The 19178-nt window shown below is 42.0% G+C and overlaps 1 protein-coding gene across 1 annotated transcript in view; it reads right to left on the bottom strand.

Moving 5' to 3' along the window:
- The window catches only part of cdk5rap1 (CDK5 regulatory subunit associated protein 1), a 52676-nt gene extending 33718 nt beyond the window's left edge, over positions 1-18958 (bottom strand). The window contains exons 1-7 of the mRNA XM_068000632.1: positions 18601-18958; positions 9420-9523; positions 7589-7623; positions 6772-6872; positions 3740-3950; positions 2570-2690; positions 42-272 (exon numbers count right to left, since the gene is read on the bottom strand). Of these exons, the coding sequence (XP_067856733.1) occupies positions 42-272; positions 2570-2690; positions 3740-3950; positions 6772-6872; positions 7589-7623; positions 9420-9523; positions 18601-18904 (1107 nt within the window). The 5' untranslated portion in view covers positions 18905-18958. The remainder of the gene's footprint in view (positions 1-41; positions 273-2569; positions 2691-3739; positions 3951-6771; positions 6873-7588; positions 7624-9419; positions 9524-18600) is intronic.
- Positions 18959-19178: the final 220 nt, after the last annotated feature.

Raw genomic sequence — 19178 nt, 5'->3', positions numbered from 1 at the left:
GGGATTTGGGTACTTCCACAATGCAAACATAACTATTGTACCTCATCTGGGAAATCCTTCGGATGAGGAGATGTGAAACGGATTCTCATCTCAGGATCAATCCTCGAGACCTGATCTAATAAGTCAGCAAAACGTAAGCCTCCAAGTTTGCTTTTGTATATTGTACTAAACCCACGGCTCAGATGTGTAGGCTCCTCCATGTGAAACGGAACTTCTGAGGTATCACGGTAACTGTTGACATTCTGTCCCAGTAATGTAACCTCCTTCACTCCCTGTAATCAAGAGGTACATTTCCATTTCATCAGACTCAAGATACTGTTCAGCATATACTATTTACTGTAAATCCCATCTTCCTGTTACATTAATCTTCGCCCTATCTTAGAATAGTTTACAAGTCCCTACAGAAGATCTCCCTCTTCAAGAGGATAGAGTGGACTTCCAAGTCTCATCAAGGTAATTTTGTAATTGGTTACCCAGAGTTGGCCACAGAAGAAAGCACAATACCTGGCTGCTTCTGCAGATGTCGAGCTGAGAATTCACTGTGTGCAGAATCTAGAACATGAAGTGGATTCCCACTTGTAAATATTACTGTTCTTCAGCAGGTTAACCCCTGGTGCCAACTTGTCTGATTTTTTTTCTTTCAGGAGAATTCCACTCCAATTATATTTATGGATTTTCTTAAAAGAACCAAGCATCACTGGTAAAGTCAGGCATTTCATTGGTCACTGTTTCCATTTTGCAACTAAAAATAATATCTCAGCTGTTTCTTATTCACCAATCATTGCACTCTATTAGGAACATAGGAACAGGAGTAGGCTATTTAGCTCCTGGAGTCTCTTCCGCCATTCAATGAAATCATGGCTGATCTGTGACCTAACTCCATATACCTGCCTTAACCAAAGGTATTAAGGGATATGGGGCTAACAAAAATTGATCAATCTCATTTAAAATTAACATTTGAGCTAGCATCAACTGCCATTTGTGGAAGAAAGTTCCAATCTTCTACCACCCTTTGCGTGCAGAAGTGTTTCCTAACTTCACTCCTGAAAGTCCTGACTAATTTTTAGGCTATATCCCCTAGTCCTAGACTCCTCAACCAGCGGAAATAGTTTCTCTCTATCTACCCATCAGTTCCCCTTAATATCTTGAAAACTTCGATCGAACCACCCCTTAATCTTCTAAATTCCAGGGAATATAACCCTAGTTTGTGTAATCTCTCCTTGTAATTTAACCTTTGGAGTCCAGGTATCATTCCAGTAAATCTACATTGCACTCCAAGGCCAATATATCCTTCCAAAGGTGCAGTGCCCAGACTGAACACAGTGCTCCAGGTGCGGTCTAACCAGGGCTTTGTATAGCTGTAGCATAACTTCTACCTCCTTGTATTTTAGTCTTCTAGATATAAAGGCCAGCATTCCATTAGCCTTTTTGATTATTTTCCGTACCTGTCCATGACATTTTAATGATCTATGTACATGGACCCCTAAGTCTCTTTGGACCTCCACTGTTTCGAGCTTTTCACCATTTAGAAAGTACTCTGATCTATCCTTTTTTACTCCAAAGTGGATAACCTCACACTTGCCTACATTGAAATCCATTGGCCACAGTTTTACCCATTCACTTAATCTATTAATAATCGCTCTGTAATTTTATTCTTCCATCTACACTGCTTACAATGCTACCTAACTTTGCGTCATCAGCAAATTTGGATACGTGGCTCTCTATCCCATCATCTAAGTTGTTAATAAATAGGTGAATAGTTGAGGTCCCAACACAGATCTCTGTGGGACACCACTAGTCACATCCTGCTAATTTGAGTACCTGCCCATTATCCCTACTCTGTCTCCCGCCGCTCAGTCAATTTCCTAACCAGGTCAATTCCATGAGCTTCAACTTTAGCTAACATTCTCTTAAGAGGGACTTTATCGAATACCTTCTGGAAGTCCATATAAACAACATCCATAGACATTCCCCTGTCCATTACTTTCGTCACCTCTTGAAAAAAATCATTCATTTAAGTTATGCATGACCCATTGTCCCGTTTAAATATTATAGTCAAATTACGTTACTGCAAACTTTCCGATTCCAGATCACATGCATCATCCAAGACAGGATTTTCAGTACTTATTAAGTGATTTTTTTTAGAAGTTACTTCTTCTTTAATTCTCCCACATGTGCATTATTTGTCAACCAAAACATCAAATAAATAAACTGCTTCAATACTTCTGAAAATTTGGCCCAGGAGCTGATCCTTAGCCAATGAACATGGGAAGCATGCTACTGGTCAGATATGCATCTAGGCTGATATTACACTTCATATCTGCTGATTTCAATGGAGTTGTTTGGGACACCTTCCAATTAGTGACTTCAGTGCAGCTCTGTGGAAAGAAGATCTGATTTGGCAAGTCTCTTTAAAATAACTATTAAAAAAAAGTCAAGACCAATTTTTCTGAGCTATGTTTTTTGAATATAGACTGGGCAATAAAATTAAAATAATTCTCCCCCTACACTTTACTTCCCTTTTCAGGTCAGAGCTTTTTAAGTCTTAAGCATTCAAAACTGGGGTTACCTGATCTGAAAGCATTCTGACTTCTTGTAAAATGGAAGAAATCGGTCTGCTTCTCTCCCGTCCACGGGTGAAAGGAACAATACAATAGCTGCACATGTTGTTGCACCCCCTCATGATAGAGCTAGAACAAGAGAAATACTTTCTTTTAGCTAAAGTCTGTTCAGTCTTACCCATGCCAAGATATTTGCCCCCTAGTAATTACCCCAGAGAGCAGTAACAATAGTCACATGCCTATATAACAATATATTGTACCGCTGAATATTTAAACTACATTTACTAGAACAAGTTAATGCTGAGAAGTTAATCTCCACTGTGCTTTGCAAGAAAGCAGTGAGACACAGGGCCCACCACCAAGATTAAGTACATGGTGGCTATGGTTTCAGCCACTTCACGATGATGAAGGAGCATCAAGCAGAAGCTAGACATTCCCTTAAAGGGAGGGAGAGAAACAAGTCACAAGGAGACATTCTTCTGCAAGTCCTTCAGTCCAACTCAAAAAGCAAAATTCTCAGAAGCCTTGGAGCAAACTGCCTGACCACTCTCTCAACCAAACAGGAATAGTGCACACTCCATGAAGATCAAAAAGTAAAAAAGGAATGGACAAACAAAAGGAAGGAATAAAACAAAAAGTAGGTTGATGGTAACGCCATTCTCAGGGAGGGGCAAAACAAGAACTTGCTACATTTTATATTTCTGCAGCCAATAGCAGTACTGTTTCTTAAAACTTTTGCTGTTCGAAATGTTTGAAAATGTGAAAGTATTAATTGGGTTACTAAAACAAACTAATGTCACATCATTACAAATCAAATATTGTTAACTCATCTAAAATGAGAGAGAAGCCCAGTGGTATGCGATTTATGCATCATGCCCTGTTCCACAAATTACAGGGGTCAGTTACACATCTGTGATTTCAAACATGGCAAATTTATGATCTTAATTGTTCCAACAGAGAATAATTAAGTGAAGTTAAGGTGCTTTCCCTGCAGAGGAATGGGAGGGATGGTAAAACAGTTCCCCTATGTCTTTGCTTGCCTCTTAACGGGCTGGTTGCAAATGAGCACGGGCTTAGGTCTAGGAACAGCATATACTTCGAATGGCACGTAAGCAGCTTAACAGCTAGTTACTACTCCCATCCCAAAGTATAAATTAGTAAATTGAGATTACACATACATAAGTGCAGACTTTGTCTTGGAGTTGACTTGAACTGGCATGACATCTGCATAGGTCTCATCCAGTGACAATAAAACATTCACAGCCTTTTGGCCTGCTTCAGCCACCGTCAGGAGTCTAGGAAGATCACGGTATGAATCTGGTCCAGCAAGTACATCAACAAGCTTCTCTTTTTCCAGGATCTCCTCTTTCAGTCTCTCAGCCATGCATCCTACCACCATAATCCAGTAATTGTATTAGCCCACTCAATTGCAGCTTTCAACTAATTAAAAAAGTGAGTCATTTACTTATTATGCGACCCCTCACTTCTAGGTTTTTAAACTATTGCATCATTTTCACCAGAATATGTTTTAAACAAACGGGGAAATGAAGGTTTTATTTAACAATGGGCACGATTGGATGTTTCTGTAGCATACGCATATTGTGATTCAACTACTGAAAATCATAAATGTAAGCAGATATTTTGCACTTTTCCACTATAATCTATTCATGCTTTGAAGCTAACAAAAAAATGGGGATTTTTTAACAAAAGTACAAACTTTTGTTTTTATTTTAGATATCATTATTTGTTCACTTCTAAACAATCAGCATTTACATCCAATTTAATTTTAAAACACCGTAAAGGTTTATGCTGCCCTCAACTATTGAAACATCAGTAGATTTGGCTACATTCAAATCAAGTATTCCTATTGTATTCTGTGAAAATTATGTACACTATTCTATAACAACGTAGCCACAAACCTCAGATACATTTAACAACAAGAATGAAAAAGAACCAGTGTCTTTTAAAAAAAATAGGCTCGAGTTGTTTCATCCATTTTTATATATTATTATGCACTGAAAACTCCTGTCAACCACTTCTATTAGGAAATGAGAAAAAAGGTGTCCACATTACCAACAATATCTGTCTCACCTGTAGGTGGTTCTATGATAGGTGTTTTTAATGTTAAAGGTGTCATGGCTTGCCAGTCACATGTAGAATGCCTGATGTGACACAATTGCTGCTATTTTACAGTGAGAATATGGTTTTAAAAACTGCTTTGAGACTGCATGCAGTTGCAGATTTGGCCACTATGTGGCACTGCAGAGCAGTTTCCCCCCCCTTCTTCCCCCACACTTTGATTCTCCAGCATGATGAATTTCTGATTTACTATATAGTTGCTTTACTTTTCTAAATTTCAACTTCTTAACTTTGTACTTTAACTGTATAAATGTCATTAACCTTTCTTATTTGCCCCCAAAATGTAATTTGGCTTCGGCCCAGGTACCCACCTCCTTTGATTCCCAAAAACTCCCAGTTCTAGAGTGGATATTGTGCTCCTCAAGCCTCTCAGATTTTCACTAAGAGTTGGATATTCGAGGGAGAGACAGGCATAGACCCAAACATCTGAAACATAACCCCCCACTAGCTCGTTACACAACCTGATACGCATTCCTTTGCGCCCTAGCTGTATTCAGCTGACTTCCACCATCAGTCGCCAGCCTGTTGTGGACTGGCATTTTGCGACACTCTTCTTCCAAATGAGGAAACTGCCCAGCGGACAAGTTGGCTACGAGCATCAGCCTGATGACCAGTACTTCCACTGGTCCTGATACGGCTTCTTGCCATCATCTGCTGGGCCGATGTTGCTCCCCACTCCCATTTTCCATCCCTGCTGTCTGAATATTACCGTTGTAAGTATAGATATGAAGGAATTGCAGCTTTTGGAGCTTCTAAAGCTCTATCTTGTGGTAGGAATGTGTAGCTGTAGGCATGATTGTGACAGGTAGCTTGACAATGGGAAAATCTTATTGAAATGCAATGCAGAGGCATGACAGAATTATAAAGAACGCATTACATACATAACAAATTTATTATAGATGTAATTTACCCCTATGTGGACCACCAGCACTGGGTCACTTCCTGTCTCCTTCAATATTCCTTCTAACCTTTTATGATATGTACTGCTTTGGCTCTATAGGAATAGTAGGCCATTCAGTCCATTGAGCCTGTTTCATCATTCCATTAGATCATGGCTGATCTGTATCTTAGCCCCATCTAGCCGCCTTGGTTCCGTAACCTAACAAAATCTATCAATCTCAGTTGTGAAATTTTCAATTGCCCTAGTCTCAACAGCTTTTTGGGAGAGTTTCAGATTTCCACTACCCTTTGTGTGAAGAAGTGCTTTCTGACATCACCCCTCAACAGCCTAGCTCCAATTTTAAGGTTTTGCCTCCTTGTTCTGGACTCCCCCCACCAGAGGAAATAGTTTCTTTCTATCTACCCTATCAAATCCTTTAATCATCTTAGACAATTCAATTAGATCACCCTTAATCTTCTATATTCAAGGGAATACAAGCCTAGCCCATGCAACCTATCCTCATAATTCAATCCTTTTAGCCCCGGTATCATTATGGTGAATCTGCACTGCACCCCCTCCAAAGCCAATATATCCTTCTGCAGTACTCCAGATGGGATCTACGCAGAGCTCTGTACAGCTGTAACATAACTTTCACCCCTTTGTATTTCAGCCCTCGAGATAAAGGCCAACATATTTTTTGAACCTGATTTTTGTACTTAAGACCCCTAAATCACTCTGCTCATCCACAGTTCCTAGCTTCTTGCCATTTAGAAAATATTCTGATCTATCTTTCTTAGGTCCAAAGTGGATGATCTCCAGGTAGACAACTCACTACCCTGTACGTATTGTTTTTATCACATGATCCCCAACAAAGAGTCCCCTACAACTACAGTCGCTATGGCTGATACATTTGGATTAGTTGAAAGGACTTTATGACATTTACATAGTCACAAGATGAGAATGATGGATTCTCTTAACGTTTCAGGTCAATGACCTTTCAAAGGTCATCAACCTGACACGTTTACTCTGTTTCTCTCTCCATAGATGCTGCCTGACTTGCTGAGTATTTCCAGCATTTTCTGTTTTTATTTCAGATTTCCAGCATCCATAGTATTTTGCTTTCATTATAGGTGGATTCTCTACCTGATTACCCATATGTTTGCATCAAGAACATTCGAGAGGCCAACGTACCTAATATTCCTATTTTAAGTGGAACTTGAGACTTTGTCCGCTTGGATTTCAGGGATGCAAGCTGCTTCAATCTGTTCCAGATGGTCTGCTCTGCCTTCTCCCTGCAATTAAAAGTAAAAGTCTTATGTTACTTTCACAACTTATCTTTATCATTGTGCTATACTAAAGTTGCAGGTTCCCATAGCTGCAACTTTAGTATTCCATAAACATTATTTCCCTCCCTCATCCAACATGTAGGTAGCAACTAATAAAGCTGTCATTTTTTTCCTTTTGGCTGGACAGTTAACTTAAGGAAGATCTGGCTTTTGTACTCCTGTTGCTAAACTTAGCTTTTCTTTCCTGCCATCTTTGCAATAATGGCAGAACCCATAGATAAAGGTTAGAGATAGGCTGCACGACTGCACAAGCCATACATTACTGAAGTTGATCTCCACTGTGTAACTTCAAAAAACCTTTGTAATTGTTTTAAATTTTGCGGGTCTTGCACTGGATGGGTTAAGCATCATCGGTTACTCCCAGAACAGGACTGCAGGTCCCTTATGATGCAACACTACCTTTACAGCCCAATATCTAGCTAAATTATAGAGTGACCCAGGGAGTGGTCATAACATAAAACCCTTGTTGCACATACTACTGTAATCTTGCACATACCAGCACATAGTTTCTCCTCTCTTTACAGGTGCCCTTGCAAAATTCACCCTACAATTTGAATGAGATTAAGTTGGATATACAATAGTTAGCAATAGGAACCTGCAAGGATGACTGCAGAAATACAGATTAAAAATTTTTTGTAAAAAATTCTAGAAAAAGATAATACCTGATTGAACATGTCACTAGTAAAATCACATCTGCCTGCAACAAAAGAAATACAAGTCAGACTGGTTCTCGAGCTCATTAGATCAACAATTAGTAGAAATCCAAAGTAGTCACATACTGAATGTACTCTATTCAATTATAACCCAGTGTTGCAGCTATATCCTGAAAGAATTAGATAATTAATACAATTAATTATTGGAATATACACATTGAGTAGTTTATCACCATAATTCAAACCCAGACATGTTTCATGGCCCTGCAACACACACTAGCCTGTTACTGTATAAAACACATACAGGTGAAGTGAGTGGTTTTATTCTGTTCTTGGTGAGACTTTTTTCCCCTCATTGCTGCCTCCTGTGATTGCAGCACATCTGAACTGAAGTCCTGTTGTAATACATGACAAAGATTCAGATGACCTCCCACAAAAGCAAAACACATCATCTGAACCAGAGATGTGCTGTCTTGTAACACACTCTTGAGGTTTTGTCTGTTCCAGTTAGTTCTTTATAAAGATCGGTGGAATGTCACACATCAAAAATAACGCTTCCAAACTGCTGGAAAGTTACACAGTAACTCATGGCAGAAACATCACTTCATTGGATTTTGAATGTCATTCTACAATTTATTATATTGCATATTGTGTTACTGAAATTAATTTGATCTATTTCTGTTTCAAGTCAAAAAGGAAACTGAACTGAAAAGTCAGTAAAAAAGTAATTTAACTGGGAGAGCACTGTGCATATTTATTACTCAAAAAGTGCTTATAATTAATAATCTGTACATTTCAAAATCATGACAATCTTATCTTTCAAAAATCACAATATTAAGATTTACACAGAATTACACTATTACTGGCCATCAGTACTGAACAGCAGGAAGAAAGGGAGAAGAGAGTTTGGGGATGGGGGTGCCAGGAGGCAAAGGTGTGCTCAAGGAGAAGGATTTTAGAAAGCTTTTGAAAGCAGAAAAGAGGTGACAAAGCAGAGATGCTGAGTTCCAGAGAGGCGAGGCACAGGATCTGAAGGCGCATCCACTGATAGAGGAAGAAAGGGGGAGGGAAGCAAGCAGAAAGTTACTATTGGAGGAGTGGAGGATGCATGCTGGGATGGATGACTGGAGATCACCAAGGTTAGGTGGGGCAAAGTTATAGGGGACAAGGACCTTAAAAATCAATTTTCTGGGGCATGGGAAGGCAATGCAGCTTATTGGGGTTGGGGACGATGTGAACGGGGTGCTTTGTGCAGATGGCGATGCAGGCAATGGCATTTTGGACAAGTTGTAGTTTATGTACGGCGGAAGCAGGAAAGCTGACAAGGAGACCATTGGAGAAGTGAAGCCTCATTGCACCTGTACAGATCAATGATGTGAAAATCTGACAACTTTTGTGTTACAATTCAAAGTTTCTCACAACTCTCTTTACTCATGTTTACTGTGAAAGACAATAAGCAGACACATGATCTGCAAATTGTAACCTTGTGGCTGGAGTAAGTGGGAATAGCATTTAGTATTTCCAAGATTCAAGGTATTAGCCCAAATGATGAGATTAGATTCTGATCTGACAATCCCACGAACAGAAGCAGGCCAATAAACCTTGACATTAACAGTTAACTCTTGTCATTATTCATGCATTGTCTCCCCCTCCCACCCCCAACCCAAGACAAATTAATTATTTTAACAATACAGCTAATTTTAAAGCTTTCATCTTAAAAACTGCTTTCTTATATTGTAGAGCTCTGTTTCCAGAACACTTTGTATCTGCATAAGATGTACTTTAACATCTAAAGTATTAGCTGTAAGCCAACAATATATTTTATATTAATATAGTTTACCTCTGTGCAGCTGCTGGCTTTCATATAACCATTTTTCTGGAGGATGGACCAAGCAATTTCTGTGTCATTAACATTCATTTGACACCCATAGGTTTCAAAATACACTAAAAATAACAATGAAACAAATCAATGCTAGAAATAAGAATTAATGCAAGCTGTGGGTATTAGCATCTAAAGTGCAGCATAACTCATTTATCATTGGGATATTCTTGCAATCTCTAATTTTCTCCTCCCCTGGTTGAATGTTTTACTATGTTAAAGGTGGTATATAAATGCAAGTTGTTGTGCAGCTTTGTGTTTACTTTTAAAACAGGTATATAAATGTCAACTATTTCAGTAAGAATGCACTCAATAATAATCTCAAAAAATTTCAGCACCCGTCAATTTTACATTTTCCCATGCCGCGAGGATAAGGGAAGTATTGTAACTTACCCAATTTCACCAAAATTGTGAAAACTCACTCCAGTAAAAGAGTACAATTTATTTCAGGGTTTCTCACTATACAAAGAATGTCAAAATGCTGCATTTTTAAAAAAAGTCAAAAATAATCTTCCCTAACAATTCTCCTCTCATAGAAGAATCATAGAAAGGTTACAGCACGGAAGGAGGCCATTCGGCCCATCGAGTCCACGCCGGCTCTATGCAAGAGCAATCCAGCTAGTCCCACTCCCCCGCCCTATCCCCGTAGTCCTGCAAATTTTTTCATTTCAAGTAGTTATCCAGTTCCCTTTTGAAGGCCATGAAGCGTTTGCAACCATCTTCAGCCAGAAGTGCCGAGTGGATAATCCATCTCAGCCTCCTCCCGATGTCCCCACCATCACGGAAGCCAGTCTTCAGCCAATTCGATTCACTCCACGTGATATCAAGAAATGGCTGAGTGCACTGGATACAGCAAAGGCTATGGGCCCTGACAACATCCCAGCTGTAGTGCTGAAGACTTGTGCTCCAGAACTAGCTGCGCCTCTTGCCAAGCTGTTCCAGTACAGCTACAACACTGGCATCCACCCGACAATGTGGAAAATTGCCCAGGTATGTCCTGTCCACAAAAAGCAGGACAAATCCAATCCGGCCAATTACCGCCCCATCAGTCTACTCTCAATCATCAGCAAAGTGATGGAAGGTGTCGTTGACAGTGCAATCAAGTGGCACTTACTCACCAATAACCTGCTCACCGATGCTCAGTTTGGGTTCCGCCAGGACCACTCGGCTCCAGACCTCATTACAGCCTTGGTCCAAACATGGACAAAAGAGCTGAATTCCAGAGGTGAGGTGAGAGTGACTGCCCTTGACATCAAGGCAGCATTTGACCGAGTGTGGCACCAAGGAGCCCTAGTAAAATTGAAGTCAATGGGAATCAGGGGGAAAACTCTCCAGTGGCTGGAGTCACACCTAGCACAAAGGAAGATGGTAGTGGTTGTTGGAGGCCAATCATCTCAGCCCCAGGGCATTGCTGCAGGAGTTCCTCAGGGCAGTGTCCTAGGCCCAACCATCTTCAGCTGCTTCATCAATGACCTTCCCTCCATCATAAGGTCAGAAATGGGGATGTTCGCTGATGACTGCACAGTGTTCAGTTCCATTCGCAACCCCTCAGATAATGAAGCAGTCCGAGCCTGCATGCAGCAAGACCTGGACAACATCCAGGCTTGGGCTCATAAGTGGCAAGTAACATTCGCGCCAGATAAGTGCCAGGCAATGACCATCTCCAACAAGAGAGTGTCTAACCACCTCCCCTTGACATTCAATGGCATTACCATCGCCGAATTCCCCACCATCAACATCCTGGGGGTCACCATTGACCAGAAACTTAACTGGACCAGCCATATAAATACTGTGGCTACAAGAGCAGATCAGAGGCTGGGTATTCTGCGGCGAGTGACTCACCTCCTGACTCCCCAAAGCCTTTCCACCATCTACAAGGCACAAGTCAGGAGTGTGATGGAATACTCTCCACTTGCCTGGATGAGCGCAGCTCCAACAACACTCAAGAAGCTCGACACCATCCAAGATAAAGCAGCCCGCTTGATTGGCACCCCATCCACCACCCTAAACATTCACTCCCTTCACCACCGGCGCACTGTGGCTGCAGTGTGCACCATCCACAGGATGCACTGCAGCAACTCGCCAAGGCTTCTTCGACAGCACCTCCCAAACCCGCGACCTCTACCACCTAGAAGGACAAGGGCAGCAGACGCATGGGAACAACACCACCTGCACGTTCCCCTCCAAGTCACACACCATCCCGACTTGGAAATATATCGCCGTTCCTTCATTGTCGCTGGGTCAAAATCCTGGAACTCCCTTCCTAACAGCACTGTGGGAGAACCGTCACCACACGGACTGCAGCGGTTCAAGAAGGCGGCTCACCACCACCTTCTCGAGGGCAATTAGGGATGGGCAATAAATGCCGGCCTTGCCAGCGACACCCACATCCCGTGAACGAATTTTAAAAAAAATCTGCCTCCACCACCCCCTCGGGCCGCAAATCCCAAATCCTAACCACTTACTGTGTAAAAAAGATTTTCCTCATGTCACATTTGGTTCTTTTGCCAATCACCTTCAACCTATGTCCTCTAATCCTTGACCCTTCCGCCAATGGGAACAGTTTCTCTCTATCTACTCTGTCTAGGCCCTTCATGATTTCGAATACCTCTATCAAATCACCCTGCAACCGTCTCTGTTTCAAGGAGAACCACCTCAGCTTCTCCAGTCTATCCACATAACTAAAGTCCCTCATCACTGGAATCATTCTAGTAAATCTCTTCTGCAACCTCTCTAAAGCCTTCACATCTTTCCTAAAGTGCGGTGCCCAGAACTGGACACAATACTCCAGTTGTGGCCGAACCAGTAAAAAGTATATAAAGAACCAGTAAAACCTATAAAGGTTCATCATGACTTCCATACTTTTGTACTCTATGCCTCTATTTATAAAGGCCAGGATCCCATATGCTTTTTTAACTGCTTTCTCAACCTGTCCTGCCACTTTCAACGATTTGTGCACATGTACCCCCAGATCTTTCTGTTCCTGTACTCCTTTTAAGAGTTGTGGCCTCTAGTTTAAATTGCCTCTCCTCATTCTTCCTACCGAAATGTATCACTTCACATTTTTCTGCGTTAAATTTCATCTGTCTCGTGTCCTCCCATGCCACCAGCCTGTCTATATCCTCTTGAAGTCTATCACTATCCTCCTCACTGTTTACTACCCTTCCAAGTTTTGTGTCATCTGCAAATTTTGAAATTGTCCCCTGTACACCCAGTCCAAGTCATTAATATATATCAAGAAAAGCAGTGGTCCCAGCATCGACCCCTGGGGACCACTGAACACCTCCCTCCAGTCCGAAAAACAACCGTTCACCACTACTTTGTTCCCTGTCCCTTAGCCAATTCTGTATCCACATTACTACTACCCCCTTTATTCCATGGGCCGCAATCTTGATAAGCCTACCATGTGGCACTTTATCAAATGCCTTCTGAAAGTCCATATATACCACATCAACTGCATTGCCCTCATCGACCCTCTCTGTTACCTCATCAAAAAACTCTTACCAGGTTAGTTAAACATGATTTGCCTTTAACAAATCCATGCTGGCTTTCCCTAATCAATCCACACTCATCCAAGTGACTGTTAATTCTGTCCCGGATTATCGTTTCTAAAAGTTTCCCCACCACTGAGGTTAAACTGACTGGCCTGTAGTTGCTGGGTTTATCCTTACACCCTTTTTTGAACGAGGGTGTAACATTTGCAATTCTCCAGTCCTCTGGCACCACTCCCATATATATGGATGTTTGGAAGATTATGACCAGTACTTCTGCAATTTCCACTCTTACTTCTCTCAGCAACCTAGGATGCATCTCATTTGAACCGGGTGACTCATCTACTTTAAGTACAGCTAGCCTTTCTAGTACCTCTATCAATTTTTAGCCCAACCAGTATCTCAACTATATCTTCCTTTACTGAGACTCCGGCAGCATCTTCTTCCTTGGTAAAGACAGATGCAAAGTACTCAATTAGTACCTCAGCCATCCCCTCTGGCTCCACGAGTAGATCTCCTTTATGGTCCCTAATCGGCCCCACCCCTCCTCTTACTACCCGTTTACTGTTTACATGCCTGGAGAAGACTTTTGGATTCTCTTTTATGTTGGCCGCCAGTCTATTCTCATACTCTCTTTTTGCCCCTCCAATTTCCTTTTTCACTTCCCCTCAGATCAGCCATGATCTCATTAAACGGCGGATCGGGCTCAAGGGGCCAAATGGCCTACTCCTGCTTCTTTCGCTTATGGCTCTGAACTTTCCATAATCTGCCTGGTTCTCACTTGTATTATCAACCTGACATCTGTCATACGCCCCTTTTTTCTGTTTCATCTTACTCACTATCTCTTTTGTCATCCAGGGAGCTCTGGCTTTAGTTGCCCTACCTTTCTGCCTCGTGGGAACGTGCCTAGACTGTACCCAAACCATTTCCTCTTTACAGGCCGCCCACTGTTCAATTACAGTTTTGCCTGCCAATCTTTGATTCCAATTTACCTGGGCCAGATCTGTTCTCGTCCCATTGAAATTGGCCCTCCTCCAATTGAGTATGTTCACTTTAGAGTGGTCCATGTCCTTTTCCATAGCTATTCTCAACCTTATGATATGGTGATCGCTGCTCCCTAAATGCTCCCCCACTGACACTTGCTCCATTTGGCCCACCTAATTCCTTAGAACCAAGTCCAGCAATGCCTCCTTCCTCGTTGGGCTGGAAACGTACAGGTTAAGAAAGTTATCCTGAACACATTTCAAAAATTCCTCCCCCTCTTTACCCCTCATTATTATTGTTATCTCAGTCTATATTAGGATAGTTGAAGTCCCCAGTTATCACTACTCTACAGCTTTTGCACCTCTCTGTAATTTCCTTGCAAATTTGCTCCTCTATATCCTCTGGATGCCTTTCATTGTAAGCAAAGCATATACATTTTTTGTTGTTGATGAGATGGTTTCATTAGATAGTTCTTACACTTAGAATTAGAAAATATTCGAATTAGAAAAAATACTGGCCAAAGTCACCAGAAACAGTCAATGCTCTTTTTCCCTCGCCCCTTAAGAAAATACAAATTTATAAACTCTATTCGAGAGAGGGAGAGAGAATAGGCCAGTTAGCCTGACATCAATTGTAGGGAAAATGCTAGAATCTATTATTAAGGATGTAGAAAATCATAATATGATTAGGCAGAGTCAACACAGTTTTATGAAAAGGAAATTATGTTTGACAAATCTATCGATAGTTTTCTGAGGGTGTAACCAGCAGGATAGATAAGGGGGAACCAGTGGATGTAGTATATTTGGATTTTCGAAAAGAATTCAATAAGGTGCCACATAAGAGATTTTAAACAAGATTAGAGCTCATAGGATTGGGCGTAATATATTAGCATGGATTGAGGATTGGTTAACGGATAGAAAACAGAGAGTAAGAACAAACAGGTTATTTTTGGGTTGGCAGGTTGTAACTATTGGAGTGCCGCAGAGAACGGTGCTTGGGCCTCGGCTATTTACATTCTATATTAATTAACTTAGATGAAGGGACCAAGTGTAATGTATCCAAGTTTGCTGACGATACAAAGCTAGGTCAGCTGTGTGGATTTCCACCCCTCTTGTTTGAAAAATTTCCTTCCAACAAACTACATGATCGCAAACAAGCCTTTTGCAAGTTTGAAACACATTTCACATTTCTAAAAGTTGCGGCAACTGCAGACATACAACTTTTATGAATGTCAATGTCATGTTTCAAGATTATTACCTATTTTGCAGCAAGGGGTTGGGGGAAGGGGAGTTAGTTTATATTATGGTATATATTTGCTATGAAGTTAAATTAGGGTCTCATTGAGCCTAGTGAAGCCCATAACTCTCTTGCCTGAATTCTCCCATCTTAGCATGTACCTTTATTTTGAACATCCCTTGTTTTTGTCTTTATTAACCACATTGGCAGGTTATGGAAATTGTGAAGCTACTGGTCATAATCTTCCAAACATCCTTAGATACAGGGGTGGTGCCAGGAGATTGGAGAATTGCAAATGTTACAACCTTGTTCAAAAAAGGATGTAAGCATAAATCCAGCAACTACAGGCCAGTCAGTTTAACCTCGATGGTGGGGAAAAATTTCGAAACGAAAATCCAGGACAGAATTAGCAGTCACTTGGACAAGTGTGGATTGATTAGGGAAAGTCAGCACGGATTTGTTAAAGGCAAATTGTGTTTAACTAACTTGATTTTTGATGAGGTAACAGAAACAGTCGATGAGGGCAATGGTTGATATGGTGTATATGGACTTTTAAAAGGAATTTGATGAAGTGCCACATAATAGGCTTGTCATCAAGATTGAAGCCCATGGAAAAAAGGGGGCAGTAGCAGCGTGGATACAAAATTGTCTAAGTAACAGGAAGCAGAGAGTAGTGGTGAACGGTTGCTTTTTGGATTGGAAAGAGGTGTACAGTGGTGTTCCCCAGGAGTTGCTACTAGGACCACTGCTTTTCAAGGTCTTTATTAGTGACTTGGACTTGGGTGTACAGGGCACAATTTCAAAATTTTTAGGTGACACAAAACTTGAAAGTGTAGTGAACAGTGAGGAGGATAGTGATAGACTTTAAGAGGATATAGACAGGCTGGTGGAATGGGTGTACACATGGCAGATGAAATTTAACGCCGAAAAATGCGAAGTGATACATTTCGGTAAGAAGAACGAGGAGAGGCAATATAAACTAGAGGGCACAATTCAAAAAGAGTACAGGAACTGAGAGATCTGGGGGTATATGTGCACAAATCGTTGAAGGTGGCAGGGCAGGTTTAGAAAAGGGTTAAAAAAGCATATGTGTTCCTGGGCTTTATAAAGAGGCAGAGAATACAAAAGCAAGGAAGTCATGATGAACCTTTATAAAACACTGGTTCGACCACAACTGGAGTATTGTGTCCAGTTCTGGGCATCGCACTTTAGGAAAGATGTGAAGGCCTTAGAGAGGGTGCAGAAAAGATTTACTAAAATGATTCCAGGGATGAGGGACTTTAGTTACATGGATAGACTGGAAAAGCTGGGGTTGTTCTCCTTGGAACAGAGATGGTTGAGAGGAGATTTGATAGAGGTATTTAAAATCATGAAGGGTCTGGACAGGATAGAGAGAAACTGTTCCCATTGGCGGAAGGGACAAGAACCAGAAGACATAGATTTAAGGTGATTGCCAAAAAAAACAAAGGTGACATGAGGAAAAACTTTTTTTACACAGCGAATGGTTAGGATCTGGAATGCACTGCCTGTGGGGGTGTTGGAGGCAGATTCAATCATGGCTTTCAAAAGGGAACTGGATATCTACTTGAAAGGAAAAAATTTACAGGGCTACAGGGATTTGGGGGGGGGGGGGGGACTGGGACTAGCTGGATTGCTCTTGCAGAGAGCCAGCACGGACTCGATGGGCCAAATGGCCTCCTTCCATGCTGTAACCTTTCTATGATTCTAAGTCGCAAAGAGTCTGCAAACGGATATAGACAGGTTAAGTGAGTGTGCAAAGAGATGGCAGATGGAGCATAATGTGGGGAAATGTGAGGTTATTCACTTTGTTAGCAAAAATAGAAAAACAGATTTTTTTTTAAATGGTGAGAAATTATTAAATGTTGATTTTCAGAGGGAATGGGTGTCCTTGTACACGAAAAATAGAAAGTTAGCATGCAGGTACAGCAAGCAATTAGGAAGGCAAATGGTGTATTGGCCTTCATTGCAAGGGGGTTGGAGTACAAGAGTAAGGAAGTCTTGCTGCAATTGTACAGGGCTTTGGTGAGACCACACCTGGAGTACTGTGTACAGTTTTGGTTTCCTTATAGAAGGAAGGATATACTTGCCTTAGAGGCAGTGCATCGAAGGTTCACTAGATTGATTCCTGGGATAATAGGGTTGTCCTGTGAGGAAATATTGAGTAGAATGGGCCTTTACACTCTGGAGTTTAGAAGAATGAGAGGTGATGTCATTGAAACATAAAAGATTCTAAGAGGGCTTGACAGGGTAGATGCTGAGAGGATGTTTCCCCTAGCTGGAGCATCTAGAACTAGGGGCCATACTCAGGATAAGGGGGTCAGACATTTAGGACTGAAATGAGGAGGAATTTCTGCACTCAGAGGGTCGTGAATATTTGGAATTCTCTAACCCAGAGCGCTGTAGATGCTCAGTCGTTGAGTATATTCAAGGCTGAGATTGATAGGTTATTGGACCCTAGGGGAATCAAGGGACATGGGGATCGGGCAGGAAGGTGGAGTTGAGGTTGAAGATCGGCCATGATCTCAACGAATGGCAGCGCAGACTTGAGGAGCCTTATGGCCTACTCCTGCTCCTATTTCTTATGTTCTTAAATCCATTGTAAGTAGAGCTAGAAATCAAATGAATTTCTTCAGTTAAGGGTAAAACCATTATTTTCAGGTCTAAGAGATAAGCCTTTGACTGTATAAATGTAATGAAACAATGGGGTGGATTTTGCAATTGGATCCGAGACAGGCAGCGACCATTAGTACACAGGGTTATCTTCACGTACATATTGTGGGCAACCTCCAGCCCATACTGGATCTAGCATTGGGAGCTCACTAAAAGTAGAAGGGGGTGGGAAAATTGTGCATCGGAAGGTAAATTTGCACTGGGTAAATTTGAAGGCTGGGACGCCTGCAGTGTCACCAGGTATTGTCACCTCACTGACGATGCAGGTTGGCCATGTTGTCAATAGTCGTGCTGTCTTTTAAATTCATTTCTCCTCACCGAGACTGGCAGTGTATTTTCTGCTTTTTTTAACATCAGAAAGCCTCACATTAAAAACTGTAGAACTTCCACAATTGCATTTTATGATATGCTGTGCCTAATTAAATGATGGTTTAATGGCTTCAAACTTTAATTTTCATATATAAAAGAGTGACTTTAAAAAAAACAGCATAATTTTTATGATTTTCTCAGGCTTGTTTATGCCATTTTTTACGTTCTGGCGTATGCTAATGAGTTGGGCAGTAAATTTTGGTTTAAGTAGCTAAACAGCGTAGAATTGGCGTCAATTTTCAGGAAATTCCCGGCAGAACCACACTGGTATTTCCAATGAGTTGCGCCCCCATTACGGCCGATAATTAGACAATCCACCCTCACGTGTCCGTCCCCCGGGGGTAACGGAGGAGGCCGCTCCGCGCACCCACCTCTCCTCCTGCCGCCTGGGACTGTGTCCCCGCTCAGGTAGGGCGGCACGTCCTCACCCAGCTCTCCGTCCGACCCGTTTGCCGTCTCATTTTCGGACGCTGCGCGAATGAACTCCAGAAGGCCGGGCCCGTCTGGTAGTCTGGCGCCGGGTTTGCTGCCGTCTAATGTCGGCCTGTTACCGCTGGGAGGCGGGTCCCGACTGTAGCGTCTGATCACAGTCCCGCGCAATCCGGCTTCAAGCTGCCCATTAACCCGTGACACGCTATAATTTAACAGCCTGCCCGCAGCCTTGAAAGGCCTCATAACGGGAGCGGGAGCCGCGGTACTTCAGCGGACAACACACCCCGGGGGGGTGACTGTCATCGCGAGAATTCGCAATGAACGAGACTTCACTGGCAGGGGCCCGCCTTTCGCGCATGCGTGCATCGGCAGTGACGCCAGTCCGCCGCCATCTTAGTGAAGGATTGTTCAATTATCCTCAGTGCGCCCTAAGTTACATAATATATGAATCTGCTACTTCCATTCCTGGGGACCTTACAGCAGCGTTTAACTACAGCAAAATAAGGTTGGTCAGAAG

This window comes from Heptranchias perlo, chromosome 19 (genome assembly GCF_035084215.1).
Source record: "Heptranchias perlo isolate sHepPer1 chromosome 19, sHepPer1.hap1, whole genome shotgun sequence".
NCBI lineage: Eukaryota > Metazoa > Chordata > Chondrichthyes > Hexanchiformes > Hexanchidae > Heptranchias > Heptranchias perlo.
This window is presented reverse-complemented; position numbering and strand designations above follow the sequence as displayed.